The 20,991-nt window shown below is 38.5% G+C and overlaps 1 protein-coding gene across 8 annotated transcripts in view; it reads left to right on the top strand.

The window, feature by feature from the left end:
* Positions 1-20,991, top strand: part of IGSF11 (immunoglobulin superfamily member 11) — a 225,951-nt gene that overhangs the window by 141,678 nt on the left and 63,282 nt on the right. The window contains exon 1 of one of the 8 annotated variants that reach the window (XM_055259508.2): positions 1,406-2,077. The exons of 6 other annotated variants lie outside the window; for them this stretch is intronic. In XM_055259508.2, the coding sequence (XP_055115483.1) occupies positions 1,915-2,077 (163 nt within the window). In that variant the 5' untranslated portion in view covers positions 1,406-1,914. Of the gene's footprint in view, positions 1-1,405; positions 2,078-20,991 lie in introns of those variants that run through there. One more of the 8 variants, XM_055259507.2, reaches the window with a different exon arrangement.

Below are 20,991 nucleotides of genomic sequence, written 5' to 3'. Positions count from 1 at the left end.
AGTCATAGAAAAAAATAAAAAGAATTATATTACTTTTTTTACCCCTGTGATTTTTGGAGTGGGATTTGCATCTGCTATATCTATATTGAATAACTAACAGTGAGATATAGTGGAAAATTGCGTAGGCTCTGAAACCAGATTGATTTGGGATTAAATACTGGCTCTGTGTAATACTCTAGTCTAGTTACTTAATCTCTCTGAGTCTGTTTTCTCATTTGTGTAACTGGAATAATAATACCCACCTTGTTTGAAGTGTTTTGATGCTTGGATAGGATATATGTACAATATCTAGAATGGTGCCTGGCTCATAGTAGGTACTGAGAAATACTCTGCTTACATTTTAATCTCAGTATTATGTCTTTATTTTGTGTTCTTAAGACTTATAGACTACATCTAAACCCTTCTCTCATATGACAGCTCTACAAATATTTGAGGGCCAGTGTCCTTAACTGTGTCTTGTATATTTGAGAAGCCGTATGCCATAATGTATTCTGGAGCACATTTCTTAGATTTGAATCTCAGCTAGCCCACTTACACACTTAGGTAAGTTACTTAACTTCTTTGAACCTCAGTTTCCTTATTTGTAAACTGGAGATGATATTAATAATACTTATCTCCTGGGTTAGTTGTGAATATCAAAGATGTTAATACAGATAAAGACCTATAGGCACATGTTAGTTAATTATACATACAGTAAATATCTCATTGTGACAGAGGCAGTGCTTACATGTTCACTTAGTCCTGTTTTATTTTCATCTTTAGAGCCAGACTTAAGCTGTTTTTTTCTGCCTTCCTTGCAATTATGTTGGGGCTATGTGCTTATTCTAACTGGTAGACTATAAGTAGAGGTGATATGTGTCATTTATGACCCAAAGCCCTTTGCCATGTGGATTGTGGAGGCTGCATGTTGAGATGATGGATTTGCAAGGTGATACTAGACTGAATTTCTAAATCACCATTTGGAATATAGCTTCTGGATGCATATAGGACATTGTATGGACAAGAAATAAACTTTGTGTAAAATTGCTGAGAGTTTGTCATTGTGCTGTCAAGGCATAATCTAGCCTATGTAGATTAATATGACTAAATTGGTAGATGAATACTAAATGAAACAAACTGTTGAAGGGTCATTTTTAGGAGAAGGCCTTTTCGGTGAATTAAGGTATTCATTAAGATATCCTCCTTAATATCATTAAGGAGGAGGGAGGATTTTACTGAAGAAACATAAACAGGGTTAAAAAAGGAATATTAATTTTTCTATTCGAAATGAGTTTTATGTAAATGCATGTTTTGGTGATAAAACCCTTTGTCCTTCTTTTTATTGTCCCATATCCTCTAATAGAATTTTCTTTCTTTAAAGCTTCTTACATCTTTCTAAATGTGAAACAGTTATATTCTGGAGTGGTCATTAATAATTTTATTAGTGAATGAGTTTATCAGCTCCTTTTTTTGGGAGAAGATTTTATCAAAGGGTATGGAGGAGAAAACATAAGAGTTCCAATTAAGTTTTTGAGGAAAGGAGGGGGCTTTAAATGCAGGCTAAGAATGAAGCACAGTAGATGTTGTATTTTCCTCTAATTTGGTATCGAGGTTTCTCTCTGGAGAGTTGCTAGAAACTCTAGCTCTGCCCCGATGGGGATCCAAGGGAGATGGTCTTAGATGCTTACAAAGTGGCTTTACGTGATACTTCTTTATCCTGGTGGACAGTCTAACCTAAGTGTCTAACTCATGACCAGGTTTCCCTCTTACAGGGAACTTGAATATACTGGCAGGTACCTTTGTGGTTCGTGCCTGACTTGTGTCCAGTGTGTGAGATAGCCACTCTCTAGGAGAGCCATGACTGGGCAGGGGGTTAGGTTTGGTTGTGTTGGTCAGGTGAGACACAGAGGAGGCATGAAATAACAGAAGCAGTGTATGTTATTTACAGACCCAGAAAGAAGAGAGCAGCACACCTCAGGGCCAGTAGGAGGAAGGGGAGTCATCCAGGACACGTGCTCTCAACTGATGGTTGGGAAGAAGACAGAAAGAGATAGACATGTGGGTCAAAGTCTTTACTGGGGTCCATGGTGTTACCCAAGTAAGTTTCCCACAGGGAGTTCTAATTGGTGGGTTTAGAGGAAGCAGGCACAAGTTCTATGTAGGCATGCTGTGTCTGAGAGGAGGTCACTGTGGCATATCTGCACAGTATGTATGGGGTGTGGAGGTCAGTGGGGCAAGTCAAATAGGCTGTGTTTAGCTGTCCCACAGGGAAGTGGTCACCAGGAGGCAGTTATATAAGGGAGATATCTGGATCAATCACATTGAGGAACAGGGAAGAGGTGAAGAACTGGAAACTGTGTCAGGGATGACTTATCCTTCCTTCTGATATGAAGAAAATTCAACTTATGTTTAAAATGAATGCCAAAATCTGGGCACAGTGGCTGATTTTGGCTGTCCACAGTGGCTGATGCCTGTAATCCCAGAACTTTGGGAGGCTAAGGCGGGCAGATCACTTGAGGTCAGGAGTTTGAGCCAACATGGTGAAACCCCATCTCTACTACAAAAAATACAAAAATTAGCCAGGCATAATGGCATGTGCCTGTAGTCCCAGCTACTTGGGAGGCTGAAGCAGGAGAATTGCTTGAACCCAGGAGGTGGAGGTTGCAGTGAACTGAGATGATGCCACTGCACTCCAGCCTGGGTGACAGAGTGTGACCCTGTTTCAAAATAAAAATAAAACAAAATGGATGCCAAAGCAACATAAAATAATTATAAGAATTTCCTACAGTGCAAGATGTAGTTAGAACTCAGCTCACTCATAAACACAAGTGATCCTTGAGGTGAAACTTGGTGAGTGGCAAAGTGTTGTCAACCACTGTCCCAGATGTTACTCTGCTTCCCTCACATACCACATAAAGTGGTTAATGGGTTTGATTCCTGGGAAATGAGTTTTCGAGTATCTTTAACCACTTAACAAGAAAATGTGACTTCTTAAAATGTACTTCTTAGGTTGACTCATTGTGAAGATAAAAAAGAAATACCAGAATAAAGTGTAAGAAAAAATACAAATCAAATATTTAAAAATTTTTTGGATACGTTATATTTGTACATATTAATGGGGCATACATGAAATTTGGTTACATGCAGTGTAATGATTAAGTCAGGATATTTAGGGTATCCGTCATCCAAGTATTTATCATTTCTGTGTGTTGGGCACGTTTCATTTCCTCTCTACTATTTGTGTTGAAAAATACAACCATTGTTGTTAATTGCAGTCACACTACTCTGCTATCAAACATTTGAATATATTCCTTGTATCTAATGGTATGTTTGTAGCCCGTAACAAACCTCTCTTTATCTCACTGCCACTCTGTACCCTTACATCCATCCCAGTCTCTGGTATCTATTGTTCCACTCTTTACCTCCATGTGATCAACTTTATTAGCTCCCATGTATGAGTGAGAACACACAATACTTTTTGTGCCTGGCTTATTTCCCTTAACATGATGACTTACAGCTCCATCTGTGTTGTAAATGACGTGATTTCCTTTGTTTTTATGGTCAATAGATTTCCATTGTATAAATATAAAATATTTCCTTTATTCATCATCTGTTGATGAACGCTTAGGTTGATTCCATATCTTTGCTACTATGAATAGTGCTGCAGTGAATGTGAGGGTACAGGTGACCCTTTGATAGACTGATTTCTTTTCCTTTGGATAAATACCTGGTAGTGGGATTGCTGGATTGTATGGTAGTTCTGTTTGTGGTGGTGGTGGTTGTTGTTTTTTGAATGTCCATATTGTTTTCCATAGTGGCTGTACTAATTTACATTACAACCAACAGTGTGTGAGTTCCCTTTTCTCCACGTCCTCACTAACATCTGCTATTTCTTGTTTTTTTTATTAATAGCCATTCCAGCTGGAGTAAGGTGGTACCTCATTGTGGTTTCGATTTGTATTTCCCTGATGATTAGTGATGAGCATTTTTTTCCATATACCTGTTGGCCATTTATATGTCTTCTTTTGAAAATTTCTATATGTGTCCTTTGACTCTTTTTACATGCTATTAATATTTTACTGTTGATTGCATATTCTGGATATTAGTCCCTTGTTGGATGAATAGTTTGTAAATATTTTATTCCAATCAAGAAGTTGCCTCTTCACTCCTTTGATTGTTTCTTTTGTTATGCAGAAGCTTTTAAATTTAATATAGTCCCATTTGTCTCTTTTTGTTTTTGTTGCCTGTGCTTTTTAGGTCTCAGCCATAAAATCTTTGCCTACACCAATGTCCTAAAGAGTTTTCCATAAATTTTCTTCTTGTAGTTTTATAGTTTTGGGTTTTACTTTTAAATCTTTAATCCATCTTGAGTTGATTTTTGTATATGGTGAGAGATAGTGTTCTAGTTTCATTCTTTTGCATGATTATCTAGTTTTCCAGCACCATGTATTAAAGAGGTATATTGTTTTTACATTGTACCTATTAGGAGATCTCTGAACTTCTGTATCTGGATGTCTTAATCTCTTTCGAGACTTAGCAAGTTTTCATCTGTTATTTTATTAAATAGTTTTTCTAACTCTTTCATTCTCTTTTAGGTCACCAATAATTTGAATATTTGGTTGCCTTATTGCGTCCCCATATATCATGAGGGCTTTGCTCTTATTTATTTATTGATTTATATTGTGTTATTTTAAAAGACCTGTCTTCACGTTCTAATATTCTTTCTTTTGTTTAGTCTATCATTAAAACTGAATGTATTTTGTATTTCATTCCATGAATTCTTGAGAGTTTCTATTTATAGCTTTTTTATTATATCTATCTCTTTGGTAAATTTCCCAGTCACATCTTGAATTGTTTTTCTGATTTCTTTGTATTGTTTTTCAGAGTTGTCTTATAGCTCAGTGAGGTTTTCTTTTTTAACATTTTCAACATTTTGAACTCTTTTTCTGAGATTTCATGAATTTCTTTTTGATTGGGATTTATTGCTGGATAACGTGTTCCCTTGCAGGTTTCATATTTCCTTGCATTTTTATGTTTTCTGTGTCCTTACATTGGTATCTGTGCATCTGGTGTAACAGTTGCTTCTTCCAATTTTGTGATTTTGCTTTCATAGGGGAGGACTTTTTCCTGAAGATGAATATATGGTGTTGGTTGGGTAGGGCACTTTGGCTTTGATTCTGGGTACATGCAATAGTGCAGTGTCTGTATGATTTCTTTGACTATAAACAGCATCAATGATGTCTGATTTCCTTGGCGGCTTAGGGTACAGTTGTCAGAGAAGGCTGTGGTGAAGTTGTGCTGAGATCCGGGATGCCAGTCTTCAGGCTTCACTGGTGGCAGCAGGGAGCTGACTGTGCCTGCCCTTGGGCCCAAGATGGCATACATTGGTACCAGTGTTAGCGGGTCCAGGCAGGCTGATTCTTTGCCTCCAGGTGGCTTGGTCAGGTACCAGGCATGGCAGTTGTGGGCTGGGTGGGTGGAAGAGTTCTTGAGCCCTTGGAAGTGGATGCGGCATGAGTAATGGCAGTGGTGGCAGTGAGACAACCCTCTGAAACCCAAGTGGTCTGTGCTAGTGTTGGCAGTGGCTGTGACCAGTTGGGTGGGCTGATGACCTGCAGGTGGCATGTGAGGGGTGGGTGCCGGCTATGGTGGTAGTAGCAGGTTGAGTGGACCTGATCCTAGACACTGGGAGGAGTGCTCAGGTGCCACAGGCAGTGGACTGGATCAGGCAGTCTCCAAGCTCCTGGATGGTGTGCTCAGGTGGAAGCAGCAACATCTTTTCTGTGGACCTGCTATTGGAGAAAGCTTGGTTGCTTTCCCTGGGGGCAGCCGTAGGCAGGCAGCTGGAGGGTGTGGGCTTTTCTTGCACCTCAAGCCTACAGCACTGTGTAGCTGCAGTGGTTGCGGGCAGTGGAATTTGTCCTCAGGATACGTGAGAATGCATGGTCGCCCCTCTGTTGGGCTGGGGGTGGGATTGTTGCTCGAGACTCTTGACCTGGGCCTGGTTGCAGGGCAGGACGCAGTCCAGTGTGGGGTGGGCTCTTAAAATGGCACTGTGCTGCAGCTGCTTAGGACTCAGGGGTTTGTGGGACTCGGTGTGAGCTCCCTGTCTGGAACAGTGCATTCGTGTGGTTTCTAGGGCACACCCTATGTTACTTTCAAGGCCTCTGAGGGTCAAAGGGCTCTCCCCTGGCTAGGATTGTTGTAGTCCATGATGGGAATGTGGACCACTGGGGTCTCTCACCCTTTCTCCACACTAGGGAGTTCCAAGATGATCCCTGCTGAGCAGGCTACCTCACTTCCCTCTACTTTCTTGCTTTAGATGTTTCCTGTCACTTTGTTGAATTTCAGTGTTCTCTCTTGGATAATCTGTTTGAAGTGTGATTTTTCTCCTCACTATTTTGTTTCTTCTTAGTGGAGGAGGTGAGTAGACATTAGGAGATGCCTCTAATCAGCCATCTTGAAGCTGGGACATTGTCTTTTTCAAGAATTACTACCCACACCAAACTAGAACATGCCTCAGAGGTTCCAGGTATAGCATGGGGCACTGAGGAATGTGGTCTTGCCCCTTACCCGCAAGGGCCCTGCAAGCTGTTGCTGCCTGTCTGAGGGCAGCAGAAATAGAGCTCAACAAATAAACTTATGCAAACCAAGGTGCTGGGACCTCTGAGTTCACCCTCCCAGGAGTGTCCAAATCAAGTATTTAGGTGGCTTACTTAGAGATCCAAGCTAGGACAACATTAAAGGAAAATCTGGGGAATATGTGTTTTCTTGCTGCCATTTTCTCAAAGCAGACATTATGATAATATAAAGTGAAATATGGGATGAGTGATCACTGTCCTAATGCTGTGGATCAAATATTTTTTCACGTATCAATTTCCATTAATAAATGAACTTGCCCTGGCTTAGGACCCCTAAGAGCAGCTGATAAAATTCAATATCTCTTTTTTTCCTACAGAAGTGGGTGACAGGAAGTTCACTTCTTAGAGAATTTATCACTATTTTTGAAAATATCATCATGAAAAGTAATTTCTGATATTGAGGTTAGAATGTTACATTATGGGGGTTGGTAAAAGGAAGGATGGACTCTCCTGTTATCTTTCATATCTCTCCTGGTCCACTGTAGATTGCCATGGTAGTAGGAACTTTGATATACATTAATATGGTCCACATAGAAATTGTATGAGGAATGAAGCAAGAGGCTTATAACTTCGGGGAAGGAGGGTTGCCTATATCCAGTTTTCAGAATGTTCTCTATCTTCAGACTGGAATAAAAGTTTGATTCTATCTCTAGTTTCCCTGGTAGCAGGAGTTTTGTTCACCTTTCCTATACTTGCTGTAGCAGCATGGAAACTTCTTTGGAACCCCAGATCATGGCAGCAGTGGTAGATTCCTACTTGAGATATTGGGAAGTAGGTGAAGAGAGCTTTGGGCACTTCAATGACGATGGTGGTTTTGGGTCATGCCTTGGGGATTTCCTATATACAAGGTGCTATTTGAAAGTACAGACAATAACATGAGAACTAAAAAAGATAGCTTCAAGGTTTGAGCCTGTTACCATTAGCCAAAAAAAGAGCAAGTTGGGAAAGCAAACTAATTTTTAAGGAGAAGACATTGACTTCATTTTTGGACGTTGACTTTGAAGTGATGATTATTAAAATGGTGGCTGGAAGTTTGACACACTATCTTTTTTTTCTTTTTTAAGGTTAAAAAGAGGAATTTACTGGGGCATATAACCAAACCATGAAATGCATACAGCTTAAACTGCCTTTAGGGCTGGCTGGGAACGCATAACTTGAATTTAGTTAAGGTTGTCTCTTCTATTTCATGTATCAGTTTCATGTTCTGTTTTTTTTTTTAATTTTTATTAATTTCAACTTTTAGATTCAGAGGGTATGTGTGCAGCTTTGTTAAATGGATATATCCTGTGACACTGAGGTTTGGGGTACAAATGATCCTGTCACCCAGGTAGTGAGCATAGTACCCAGTAGGTACTTTTTCAGCCCTTGTCTTCCTCCCCCTGCCCCCAAGTAGTCCCCAGTGTCTGTCATTCTCATCTTTTTGTCCATGTGTACCCAATGTTTAGCTCCCACTTATAAATAAGAACATGCAATATTTGGTTTTATGTTCTTGCATTAATTCACTTAGGATGATGGCCTCCAGCTGCATCCATGTTGCTGCAAAGGACATGATTTCATTCTTTTTTGTGGCTGCATAGTATTCCATGGTGTATGTGTATCACATTTTCTTTATCCAGTCCACTGTTGATGGCCACCTAGGTTGATTCCATGTCTTTGCCATTGTGAATAGTGCTGCGGTGAACATACGAGTTGACACTTCATCTTTTGTGAAAAGCTGGGGCTAACAATGTTTTGGATAGAGACTTTTAGGCTCAAATTAAAGACCCCCTCACAAATTTGTTATTTGATAGAGCATGTCTTTGAGATTATAGTTTAGGTTTGTGGAAGTATATGATTCAATATATAAGCTCCTAACAACTTTCTATGGGCACATCTTTTTTTTTTTTTTTCTTAAATCCAGCAGGGCTACAAATTTATTTGTCACATGGTAAAATCTGTATGAAATGAGTAAATTTTTTTAAGGAAAGATATTATTGAAGGAAATAGAAAAGTGGTGGGATAACATTTTAAAAAACATATATTTGGCTTTGTGAACAAAATGATTTTATTTTAATTTTTTTGTTCAAGGCAAAATCTCTTCAATAACTGGAGATAGAGGAGAATTTCTTCTCCAGAATGTAATCTGTAGCCATCTGCTGCTGTATCTCATTATGTTCTTCATGTAATTAGAGCAATTAGGATGAGGCTTGCACTGTATATTGGTCATGGAAGGAGGGTTGAGCTATTTCTAGGCTTGTTGTGAGAGACTGGAGATTAATGGCCTAATCTTTTAGGTAAATTGATAGGAACTGAGATATGTTTAAGCTAGGAAATGGAGAAGGGCAATTTTTTTTTTGTTATCTGTTATGTTGCTTTCTTATCACTATGGTAACTAGGTGTTTTGACAGATATATTTTTAATGAGATTAACTCATGATAAAGAAGAAAGTAATAGTGATAAAATGATAAGAAGAAAGATTGTAGAATGAAAGAAGATGGGCTCCGTGATGTGGTGATATGGTGGAAACCTCACACCAGATTTTCCACGCTAAGAAGTTTGGAGAAAAGGAGGAAGGAGAATTTAAAGGAGAAGACAAAATTAGGGATATACAAAACTGTCTTTTGGGAAACCAGTCATGGAATGTGGTTTGTACTGAAGAAGGGCCAGGAGATTAGGTACTGCAACCACAAATGTGCTAAACCACTGTAGGATTCTTAGGATAGATTGCAATGCCACTCAACCCTCATGTAAGATTAGCATGCCATTCCAAATCCTGGAAGAGGCTTCTCCTAACATCTGACTGTTCTTCCTAATCACCCTCTCTGTGCCCTTTTCTTAATTGCAATTGCCAACACATTAGTGATGATTCTCATTGCTAATACTGAACTGTTGCCTGTTCTTCCAATGAATCTTTCTCAGGTAAAGATTATTATCTACGTCAATTCAACCTACTTATGGCCACCAAATGCATTTTTGTGAAATACTGCTCTATCCCTGTCTCTTTTTTATTCCAAGTATTTTTAGTAAAGGCTCACACTGCCTACAATACCATGCTTCTATCTTGATGTTCAAGGTCACCAGAAGAGAGACCAACCCACTTTATCTCCTATAGCTCTTCTGTATGAACCCTATTTTCTTTTCTCTTTTCTTTTTTTAAATTCAATTTAATTTAAAGTTCTGGGATACATGTGCAGGATGTGCAGGTTTGTTACATAGGTAAATGTATGCCATGGTGGTTTACTGCACCTATCAACCCATCACCTAGGCATTAAGCCCCACATGCGATAGCTATTTATCCTGACGCTCTCCCTCCCTCGGCCCCGGCCCCTCCGACAAGCCCCAGTGTGTGTTATTCCCCTCTCTGTGTGCATGTGTTCTCATTGTTCAGCTCCCACTTATAAGTGAGAACACGCCGTGTTTGGTTTTCTGATGAACCCTATTTTCAACTAGCCTGTGTCCTGCCTGTCTTTAAAATGTGTCGTGTTCGTCTCTGCCATTGCTTCTTTGCACATACGATTGCTCTTGTTTGGAAACCTCCTTGGTTCTCTAAGTCTTAAATCCTTTAAGGTCCAGTTCAGTACCTCACCATCTTAATTGTGTTCTACCACTTATTTTCTGTTATATTTTTATTTAAGAGATCTTACAGTACTTAGCATAGTTGTTTATAGTGTAGCAATGCTGAAAAGTTGATGCTAGTGCTTGAAGCATAGGCCTTTAGGAGAGATCAGGATGGCTTACCCCACTTTGTATTTCAAGTTGCTGTGGCACCAGGCCTTTGGGAACTCAAGACAAGTCAGGTTAGAGAAATGAGTTGGGTTTTTATTTCGCTCCTTTGTTTAATTTCCAGTCAAAGCCCTGGCGTCACCAAATTCTATGCAGCCCAGGCACTTGACAGAAAAAATGATTTTCTCTAGTTTTGAGGGGTCTTATCCTAGATGCATTGAATGGATTCAGCTTCTGGGTGCATGCCCAGTGCCTTATACATAGAACAGTTAATTCTAGGGGATGTCCATGCTCCATTCTGTTCTGATCAGGACTCATTTATGTGTGCCAAGCCACTGCTGAGCTTGGCATGTGCTGATGGGCAAGAGAGGCCTGGCTTGTATACATATGACAAGCTCTGCTCCCTGCTGGGTGGGGCATATCCCTGGATGAGAGATCCTGGGTGAGAGAGCAGCAGAGAGAACAAAACAGTGGGAGTGAGAGTGCGAGTAAGCAGTTAGAACAGACATAAAAGGAGATATTAATAATAGAGGAAATTGATATCCTTATTGCCGGTGGAAACGGCCACGTAGAGCAGGGTTTTGATGTCCTTCACAGTACGTGCGTCTTTGTCTAGAATTTACCCAGGTTCTGGCATTACCTGAAGGTCACTGACTCCAACTCTATTCATTTATGGTGTGGCCTATGCTTTATCCCAGTGTTACTGGGAGATGTTAATTCTTTATTGAAAATGTCTATATTTTAGTTCTTCAGGGGCTACTTAACTCTTTAATTGCTTTTCGTTTATGCAAGTGAAACCCTGGGCTACATATCTGAAAATGTTTCACTTATCCTTGAATTATACCTCCTAAGCATTAAGCTATAGCTTCTACAAATTTAGTAATGGTGTCTGCCTCGAATAACGAGGATCTATCTGTCCAGCCCATGTGTTATGTGTCAGGCACGTGGATTTTATTGTTTCTAAATGGCAAATTAATAGGATGTCAGAATTTGCATGGACTATGCAAAATTATCCGTTCAGCAACTATTGAGCAGTATTCTCTGATATACTGAAAAAATAGGAGATCTTTGCTCCTACGGAACCTACAGTTGAGCCAGGAGAGAAGACTATAGACATGAAGTGTGATAAGTATAATGCTCCTAATAAGTGTGTTAGGAAGTCATAAGTACATTGCAAAATAGAAAGAGTGGTAAGAGCGTGAGTTGAAAATACATAATTATACGAGATTAGTTATAGGTTAGTATTTTCCATTTGCTTTTTAGATTACAGAACTTAAAGGAAACAGGCATTCAAATCCTTGTATCTGTCTGGATCCTACAGGAATAATTAGCCATTTAGTTCTCGCCATTTGGGAATTAGAGAGAAGGACAGGAATAAACCCCCAAATCTCGAGTCCAGGTCAAGATGTAGTGAGAGCAACCCCCCAAACAAAGGAGACACTTGAGTTCTTCCTTTCTATTCTTAGGAACTTGGGAGTTTCTCCTTAAAGATAGAAATGCATTTTGTTCTAATATTTGTCTTCAATGTAAAGCAGTAATAATTTGAATTTTAGGTGGTTTGGTTGAATATCTTTGTATTGAATAGATTTAAATATGATGTTGGGAATATGTTATCTTAAACATGCCATTCTTTATTCTTAATTATAAACTAAAATTTTCAGGTATCAGTCAAGGCTTGAGAAGGCACTGGAGCAGAAGTTTCTTCTATCCAGCAACTATACTTTCTTCTTTTTTTTTTTTTTTTGAGACGGAGTCTCACTCTGTCTCCCAGGCTGGAGTGCAGTGGCGTGATCTCGGCTCACTTCAACCTCTGCCTCCCAGGGTCAAGCAATTCTCTGCCTCAGCCTCCTGAGTAGCAGGGATTACAGGCGCCTGCCACCACGCCTGGTTAATTTTTTGTGTTTTTAGTAGAGATGGGGTTTCACTATCTTGGTCAGGCTGGTCTTGAACCCCTGACCTCGTGATGCACCCACCTCGGCCTCCCGAAGTTCTGGGATTACAGGTGTGAGCCACTGCGCCCAGCCCAACTATACTTTCATATCGTTTATTTTCCCTTTTTCTTCCAGTCACTTCTTTTCAGGATAATTAATGTTATTGAAATAAGGAAACATACCTTAAAATTAAAATCAATGTGGTTTGATTTTCTTATTTTGGCATAATCCTGAATTTTGGTGTTCTGTTTTTCTTGTTTACACATAAAACTAAAATGTTTTCCCCTTTGGCATTTATTTTCTGTTACTAGATTGTCACTCCCTGAAGTTTGCTAATCTGACGGAAGCTGACCTAATAATGTAGAATGTAAAAATGTCTCTCTGCTTTCTGCCCCGTAAATACAGAATGCCATAAATGCCCGTTGTATACTTCAGTCATTCTAGTACTTTTTGCTCTTTAATAGCATAAATGCCTCTTACATTTCTTCAGGTTATCATCTGGGCAGAGTGTTAGTTCATAAGGGAGCATGAGGCACATCTGTGAGCTCCAGAGCTCAGCAGGATTCACCCTTGGGCTTTGGCAGGGCATGTGAAGCTGGGGCTGGCACCTCATTATTGCCAGCTTTATTGTTTCCTGTTCTGTGTCAGCTGCCAACACTGCTGTGACACCACACACTATTTTTGGTCTTTTTAGCTAAACATTTTTTCTTTCAAATAATTAACTTATGTACCTATTTCTACAAATGAAAAGACTATTTAATAGAGAAGTGGGAACAGAAAAGCAGATTTTAATGCTTTAAGATTTTAAAAACTTTTAAAATTAGTTGTGTGTGTGTGTGTGTGTGGTTTTTTTTGTAAAACTGTGAAAGCTAGTAGTATTTGAAAACCACAGTAATGAGTATATTACTGAGAATGCAATAGTACCAACTCCTAGAATATATGCTTTTTGCTATTTTAAATCATCATCTTAAATGACAAAAGTACATGAATATAATTCAAAACCAAATTCAGAACCTTTCCACTTCAAACTGGCTTCTGTTTTGATAATGCCAGGATTCTGATAATCTTAAAGGGAGGAAACCAGGAATTTATTTTATTTTCTGGCTTGTGTAGTATCCTTCACTCCCATTGAACGTTCCTGCCAGTTTTTCCATTTAGCACCTCTAAATATACATACTTATTTCATTTCAAAGATCCCCTAGTTCAGGTCCTCTTTATGTCTAGTTTATTTTGATGTGGTAACAACTGGAGTTTTAATCAGTGTCTCTCCCTATTATTATTTCCTATTATATCTTCCCTTTTGTTTGGAAATAGGAACTATTTTTTTCAGGAAAAGATAAATGTAGCATATCTCATACTGCAGAAGAGTTGAATTCTTGACTTTTGAATTTTATGTCAAATTCTAGGCATGAAGGGAGCTGTTCTGGAAGAATTAGAATCAGTTAATTCTGTCCTCAGAAAAGTAGAGCTAGGGTGGTGGCATGCAGATCCCCTGTGCCCAGAATGGCTGGAGAATTGTAGATGGCTGTCTGGTTAGAGGGACCTGTGGCAACTTTGCAATTTCCCATGGCAAGGATAACAGAGGGTGATGAGGAGATACCTGTATGCCCAGAGAGACATGGATGTAGCCAACAGGAAGCCAGACTTGACAGAAGGCTTGTGGCAGAGATGAGGAGGATGAGGGAAGGAGCTAAGGATCTGGGTAGACCTGCCTGTAGGAGAGCTACAGATGTTTGTGGATAAATGCTGATGACTTCCACCCATCCTTCCCTTCCTCTACCACACAAATCTAGCATTTTATAATCCTTTGGAATTTAGATGCAGCCCATGAGGAAGGGGAAACCAGAAATTGAGATTACCCTGACTTGACTGAAATTTAATCTTCACCATTCAGCAGCATTGGAGTTTTAAAGCGGTGATTAAGTTCAGTTGTACAGAAATAAACTCCCAGTTGCTTGTACACCTGAGTTTGTGCTTTGCCCTAGTACCTGCTGCTCTAGTTCCTTTGCAGTGAAGCCTCTCTAATCTTGCTATTTTCACGGGGGAAGCTACCATGGCTGTTGGTAATACATGGCCTGGACATGTTGATTCTTCATACTCTGTGTCCGCTTCATTGTTCCCGCTGTTTTCCAACCTGAACCTGTCCTTTACACAGCCCAGTCCCCTCATAGCCTGGTGTCTACTGGGAGACTTCTCAGCTTTCTGCCTAACTGCTCTTTCTTTGTGTATACTTTTCCTACTTACATTCAGACATGAGCTGTCTGCTTCCTCTTTTTTTGCCAGTCTACATCTTTACCAGTTTTCATGGTTCAGCCCTGACAGAGCTGTCATTTTATGACCTTTCTTCATTTTTATAGTCACTACAGTGTTGGATTATTATTATTATTTTTTAATATGTACCACTTGGCACTTACATAGTGCTTTTTGTTTCTTGATTTTTGTCCTATGGCTGTTAGTGTTTTTTTTCTCCAACTCGATGATAAGCTTTTTAGGAACGTGGGCCATACCCTGTTTTTTTCTTGTGTTCTCTTGAATGCTAGCATATGGTGGGCATAGAGCAGATACTGAAAAATTACTCATTAATTAATGGGATGGAAGCCATTGCTATTTACATTATGTGTATGAATTTTATCTTTATCTGTTTTATTCTTTATGTATTTCTGTGTCTCTACCACACTAGCAGTTAAGTTAAAGAAGCAAGCAGTGGGTGGATGCACTGTTCCCGTCTCTGACAAGTACAACAAAGCTGACTTACCTATTTTTAGAAACCTCAATGGTGTTAATTTTTCAAATGTCACTTAAAAATAGGTAGCTAAATAAGTACTCTGAGTGTTTTTAATGCAATGGTATACTTTTCTAAAGGGGCCTCTGGAATGTGGGCATCACAGATTGGACATCTTTAGTTAATACTTGCTCAAAGTTATTGAAGAGATAAAGAGAGTTATTGCTCTGTCTTGTGTAATTTTTTTTAATTGCTAAGTTATCTGTTGTTAATTAGGATCCCCTTTTTGATGTAGCTTCAGAAGAATGTTTTGCCCTAAATTCTAGCTCAGTGTTTCATTTATATGCTTGGATAAGTTTCCTTCCCTGTTCTGGACTTTACTTTCTCTGTCCTGTACTTTATTTTTTAATTCAATATTAAGGACCTTTTCACAGAAGAGTACTTCCCCATTGGGTTTTAGAGAAGCTAGATCTTCTTTTCTCATGCAGTTTCTCTGGCTATTGTGTATAATTCACTGGGGACCCAAAGCAGGCAAGAGACCTAGGAAAGAAGGAACAGAAACCTGAGAGGCTTCAGGCACACAGGAATGTCACTCTGTTCTCGTTCAGCACCTTCCCCTAGTCGTGCATTGGTTTCCCCCAGATCCAGAGAAGAACATAAAACCTATTTTGCAGAAGCAGGCCATATGCCTCTCTTTAGGGATGACCCATAAAACATGTATTATTTTTCACATATAAAAATAATTAATGCAGCTGATATTTTTAAAAATCTCAGGTGGCACCTTACAAATAATTTGAGCTTTGCAGTACTCTGCTTGTAAGTCACCCTTATCTGAGGTGCTTTTTGGTTAAGATCTCAAAAATTCTCTCTCTCTCTCTTTTCCTACTGAACCAGAAACTACCCTGTGTCACATTAAAGTTATTGGCAAATGTGTCCTTATTGTGAGAATAAGGAAGAACATGCACTGACTTTGGGAGGAATCCCCACCTCATTCAGTGGCACTGCTTGCCAATGCAGAGTAAAAAATTAGATAGAAAAGTTCCTACAAAGAGGAAGACAGTACAACTATATGTATTCACTTGCTTTCTCATTTGCTTATTTACTTGACATGTTTCAATAAGTGCAGAGAAGAAAAGGCACAGGGTACTATGCGAAAAAATGGACAAGAGAGGGTGGTCCTTTATGAGAAGAGTTCTTTAAGAAAGTAATTTCTAAGCTGAGACCTACTGAATTTCTAAGTTGAATGCCTACTGACTAGTAGAAATTCTTACTGACAAGTCAGTAGGAATTTGAAGGCTAGACAACATGGCACAGCAGTAAGGGGAGAATAGCAGGAGATGGAGGCAGCTCCATTTAGAAATGCTTATGTTTAATTTTTAAAAGATGCATCTTGGGCTCTCGATTGGCAAATAGCTGTGGAAAGTGAAATATTTTGTTTTGAAGAGTTAATATAGTTGAAACAGCATAATCTTGTAAAGTTATATCTGAATCTTAATAGAGAATGTAAAGAAAGATTAGAGATTTAAAATTTAACGCAGATCATGCCATGTGGTCAGTGGCTTTTATAAACTTTTTTACTCAAATTATGACTTATATCTGGACATTTATTTAAAAGATTATATATATATCTCTCTCCATACATATGTACATATATATATATGGGTAGATAGTCTTTTGGTATTTTTTGGCATTAATTCTTGAAGCTCAGTTTATTTAGCATCCCCATATGTTTAGGAACCTTTTATAGCTTATCTCACTTGAGAATATAACAATATATTTAAATTAGAGCCCTCCTTCAAAATCCTGAGTTTACTTTGGAAGGTGTATCTTTTTTTCTTTCTTCTCCTTTCCCTTTCTTAGCTTATCTTTTGGGTAGAATTACAGGAAGTGGTAGGAACAGTTGTCTCTTCTAAATGTGGTGCTGTGTTACCACCTCCTGTGCAGGCAGAGTCCTGTGCATTCCAAAGATGTCCTGGGAATGGAAACTAGACAAAGAGAGAGGAAGATTGGCTTGGCTAAGCTACATGGACATTCAGTTTGTGAAAGGATAAACTAGATATAAGGAATAAGAAGTGATAAATGGTTTTTCACTTGACTCTCTTAAACGTAAATCCAAACCTGACCCTTATTAAAGTGATCTGGCTGCTTTTTATTTGGGTAAATATTTGATCTTTGATATGCTGTCTTAATGTTGCCTTTGTGCTAACCTGAACCTGGCGATCCTTATAATTGTCACTGAAGATACATAATATGGAGATGAAAGTTACCTTTCTAATTCTAGTCTGCAGTAAGCACATTGTTAAATGCTTGAAGGGAAATGCAAATCAGAAAGGCTAGATGTCTTTTGGTAAACTTACCATACTTTTCTGATATTTAGCTTATATAGAATATAATTAAGATAAACCAAATAACCAAGCTTGTAAAGGTGCTGTCGTGTAGAAAAAAAGCAACATGGAGCGAGGGGCCTTTTAACACCTCGGTTCTGCCACAAAAGAGCCATGTGACTTTATACTGAAAACATAAGCTTTCTGAGCTGTTTCCTCATCTATGAAATGGAGATAATGCCTACTTTATTAGGGGCATTTGTGAAGATCACAATACATGGGAAAGTGCTCCACACATTTGTGTCGTCCCTTACCTTCAGATGAGTTTAATTAAGTAATTGTTGATCATACATATATTAGGTGCAGGGTTATACTGGGCAAGACAATCCTAGCCCCTGCCTTTAAGCAGTTCACAGTTCAGTAGCTGTGTGACCTGAATCCTTTGTAGCTGCTCCGTGTGTTGTTTGAGAAGCATTAGCAGTGCCATTTCTGCATCATGCTTCAATTCAGTGGCCAGACCAGGGGTCACTCACAGGGTCCTGCCTCACACAGAGGACCACGGGACAGGAAGCAGACTGTATTGCCACCTTGCTGGATGACACATGATCACGCAACATGAGAATCATTTGGTTTGGCTGCTGTGCAAGATGATGAAGTGGGGGTTAGTCTGCCAGAGCAGGATAGGTGGAAGAGAGCCTCCGTGATCACATGAATGATGCTGGAAATGCAGCAGAGTTGGCATGCAGAGATTGCTTGATGAAACTGTGATGAAGCCTGAGCATAGAGGCTGGTGGTATGTAGTGAGGTGAAATTTACCAAGTGGGTATGTACTTGGTATTGGTTTTGTATTATTCATTATGCATTTTGTATATAAAAGGAGATAGTATTTTTATTCACTGACATGGGTTTTGATTACATTTGCATCACACTAGATTCTTTGATAACTACTATTGTAGTTTTGTTCACACAATTCTTTTTACTCTTCTATTTTTTTTTTTCTCATTTCTGTGGCCTTTTCTTACCTTTCCTTAATCTTGTCTGGTCTTTTCTGAACCCTATGAACTGCTCCATACCCAGAACTCATCCACCCAACTGCTGAATATAAAATAAGTTGTTCTTTCCTCATCTTTCTTTCATCCCTCTAAAATGACATTTTATTACTATACAGTAAACATGTTTTAATAAATACTTCCCTAATTCCAAACATAACATACATTTTGCAGGGATTTTAGAAGTGGTAGACAAGTACAAAGAAGAAAATTAAAATTACCCTAATGCTTAGCACCGAGAGCTCACATCTGCTAGATTTTTAATGTATCTGTTCTATCTCCTAAAAAATTATTTAGGAAATGTTTGGATTTTCAGTGCCACTCACATATATTTGTTAGATTTAGAAGATCAGCACCACATTTATTTATGATCTATGATAATTTGGAACTAGTTTTCCTCAAGAATTTAAAGACTTTTTTTTTAACCTCTATCTGGCATAAGATGACTATGTTTACTAACATTCATTTTTGAGCCAAAAAAAGAAGCAACAAAACATAAATCGGGAGAGAGAAGAGCTCTTTTATTTAGTAATTCCTGACACGTTTTAGATGCTCATCAAATAATTTTCTTTCCATTGCTTCTTACTTTTCCCTCCCTTTATTTTTTATACTCCTTACAGCTCACACATTTAGCTAAGGAGTGGCATCCCACTGGGTCTCCTTGGGGTGCCTTATGTAGCTCATGTTAGAATTTGAGTATGGTCCCTTAGAAGACATGCTTTATCTAAATTGAAGGCTCCTGATCTGGGGGTTATTTATATTTTCTAAAATTATATGCTAAAGTATATTTTATATGTTTATTTTTCTGGGAAGATAATCAGCCTATGAGTTTTATCAGATTTTTAAATGATTCTGTGGCCAGAAAAAAGATTCAGGATCTGAATCTAAGATCTGCTTATGGCCTAGCCCTTGAATTCTTGTCAACTCTGGGCAAGGTACATAACCTCTCGGCAAAGAGGAGTCACTTGTGCATAAAGTACATGGAAGTTATACAAAATTTAAAGACAATTATGAAAATTCGGTTTATTGGTTAGGAAAAAAGTCAAGGGACAGTGTATTTCCAGTCTGAACCATATCAACTATGGTTGTATTCTGAGGCTAACTATGAGCTATGGAATGCCAAAGACAAAATAAATACTGCTTTTAATTCTTGTATGATAGATTTGGTAGACTATATGATAGATTTGGTAGACATTTCCTAATAGGAATTTCAGACATTAGAATGAGTTTTTGTAATATTCTTCTCATAAATTGGGTAAGATTTTTATTTGAATTAAGTACTTTAGAAGTGATCTTATTTGAATTTAAAACAATTTTCATTACCTGTGAAATATTCCATATGCTCAGAGTCTAAGAAATCCTAATAGGTAGTTAAAAGTGTAAAATGTCTTCCCTTCTTCCTATCTGTATCTCCTCCCTTCTCCATGCTTTCTTCCTGCAAATAATTTGTGTATTTGCTGTAAAGTGTGTACTTACCTTAAGCTAGTGTTTTCAGACCCTCTTCTTAGCCTGTGACACACTGGTGGGAAGTCTTCTGTCCTGACCCCTTTTTTTCCTCTTTAGCTCTGCCCGTTCTTCATCCCATCCTCTGACTTGCACTCATTGTCTGCGTGTTGGTTAACTGTCTATGGAACGCTATGATTAGTACACATGTACAGATTTAACCCACCCAACTTTCTTGATTTCTTTTTCACTTAGTTGCTTTTTTATTAAAAACTCTTTGAAACAAATATACAAACCCATAATGTAATGTATACCTGAATACCAGTTTCCCCAAGGTAATCCAATGTATAGGATGCTGTAGGTGAGTCAAAAGGACATAATTGTGGAAGAACTCAAGTGAAGTGAGCAGATCCTTTAGACTGTGGGGGTGGGGATGGGTAGCTGTAATGATTTTAGAAAGTAAGGTATAGAAGGTTGAATTAAATGGTCTCTCAAGGATCTTTCTGGCTCTCATATTCTGAGACCTAAAAAACATTGCTTAGACAGAGATCACTAGGAACAAAAGGCTTCTCTTCATAATGGAGCTTGTTGTGATTCTCACTTAGGAAGCTTGGCAGAGGGGCCCATCATAAGACTGTCACCAGCCAGTTAAAGTCAATGTCAATTAGAGAATATTAATTAAAATTGTAGCCTCCCTAAGGAAAAAAAACATTGATTCTCTGTCTCTCTCTATAGATTAGAAACATTGACTCTTTATTTCTATATATAGATAAATAGAAGTATAGTTCTTTTCCCAACCAAAAGAAAGACAATAAGTATTTCTGAATACATCTAACAATAGGAATCTAGTGCTTTTAGGTTCTCTGACTTCTTTTCAGCACCTCAGTACTACTAAACAGAACTTTTTCTTTTTTTAATTCTTGTTTCACAGTTTTCCTGGCCCAGAATCCTATCTCCACGAGTCTCTTAGCTATCTATGAACATAATTATCCCCTAGGGCTATAGCATCTCAACCCTCATCAGAATAAAGATATCACATGATCAAAATGAATTGATGTAAATAAAAAGTATTATTTCTGCCCTCAGTGCTTCTGATTATTGCATGTTTATCATGTAATTGCTGACTTCTGCATTGATTTTAGTAATCATGAATTCACATCCTATTGTCAGAGACAATCCATCGAAGTCCAGAATATCAGA

Source organism: Symphalangus syndactylus, chromosome 21 (assembly GCF_028878055.3).
Source record: "Symphalangus syndactylus isolate Jambi chromosome 21, NHGRI_mSymSyn1-v2.1_pri, whole genome shotgun sequence".
Lineage (NCBI taxonomy): Eukaryota > Metazoa > Chordata > Mammalia > Primates > Hylobatidae > Symphalangus > Symphalangus syndactylus.
This window is presented reverse-complemented; position numbering and strand designations above follow the sequence as displayed.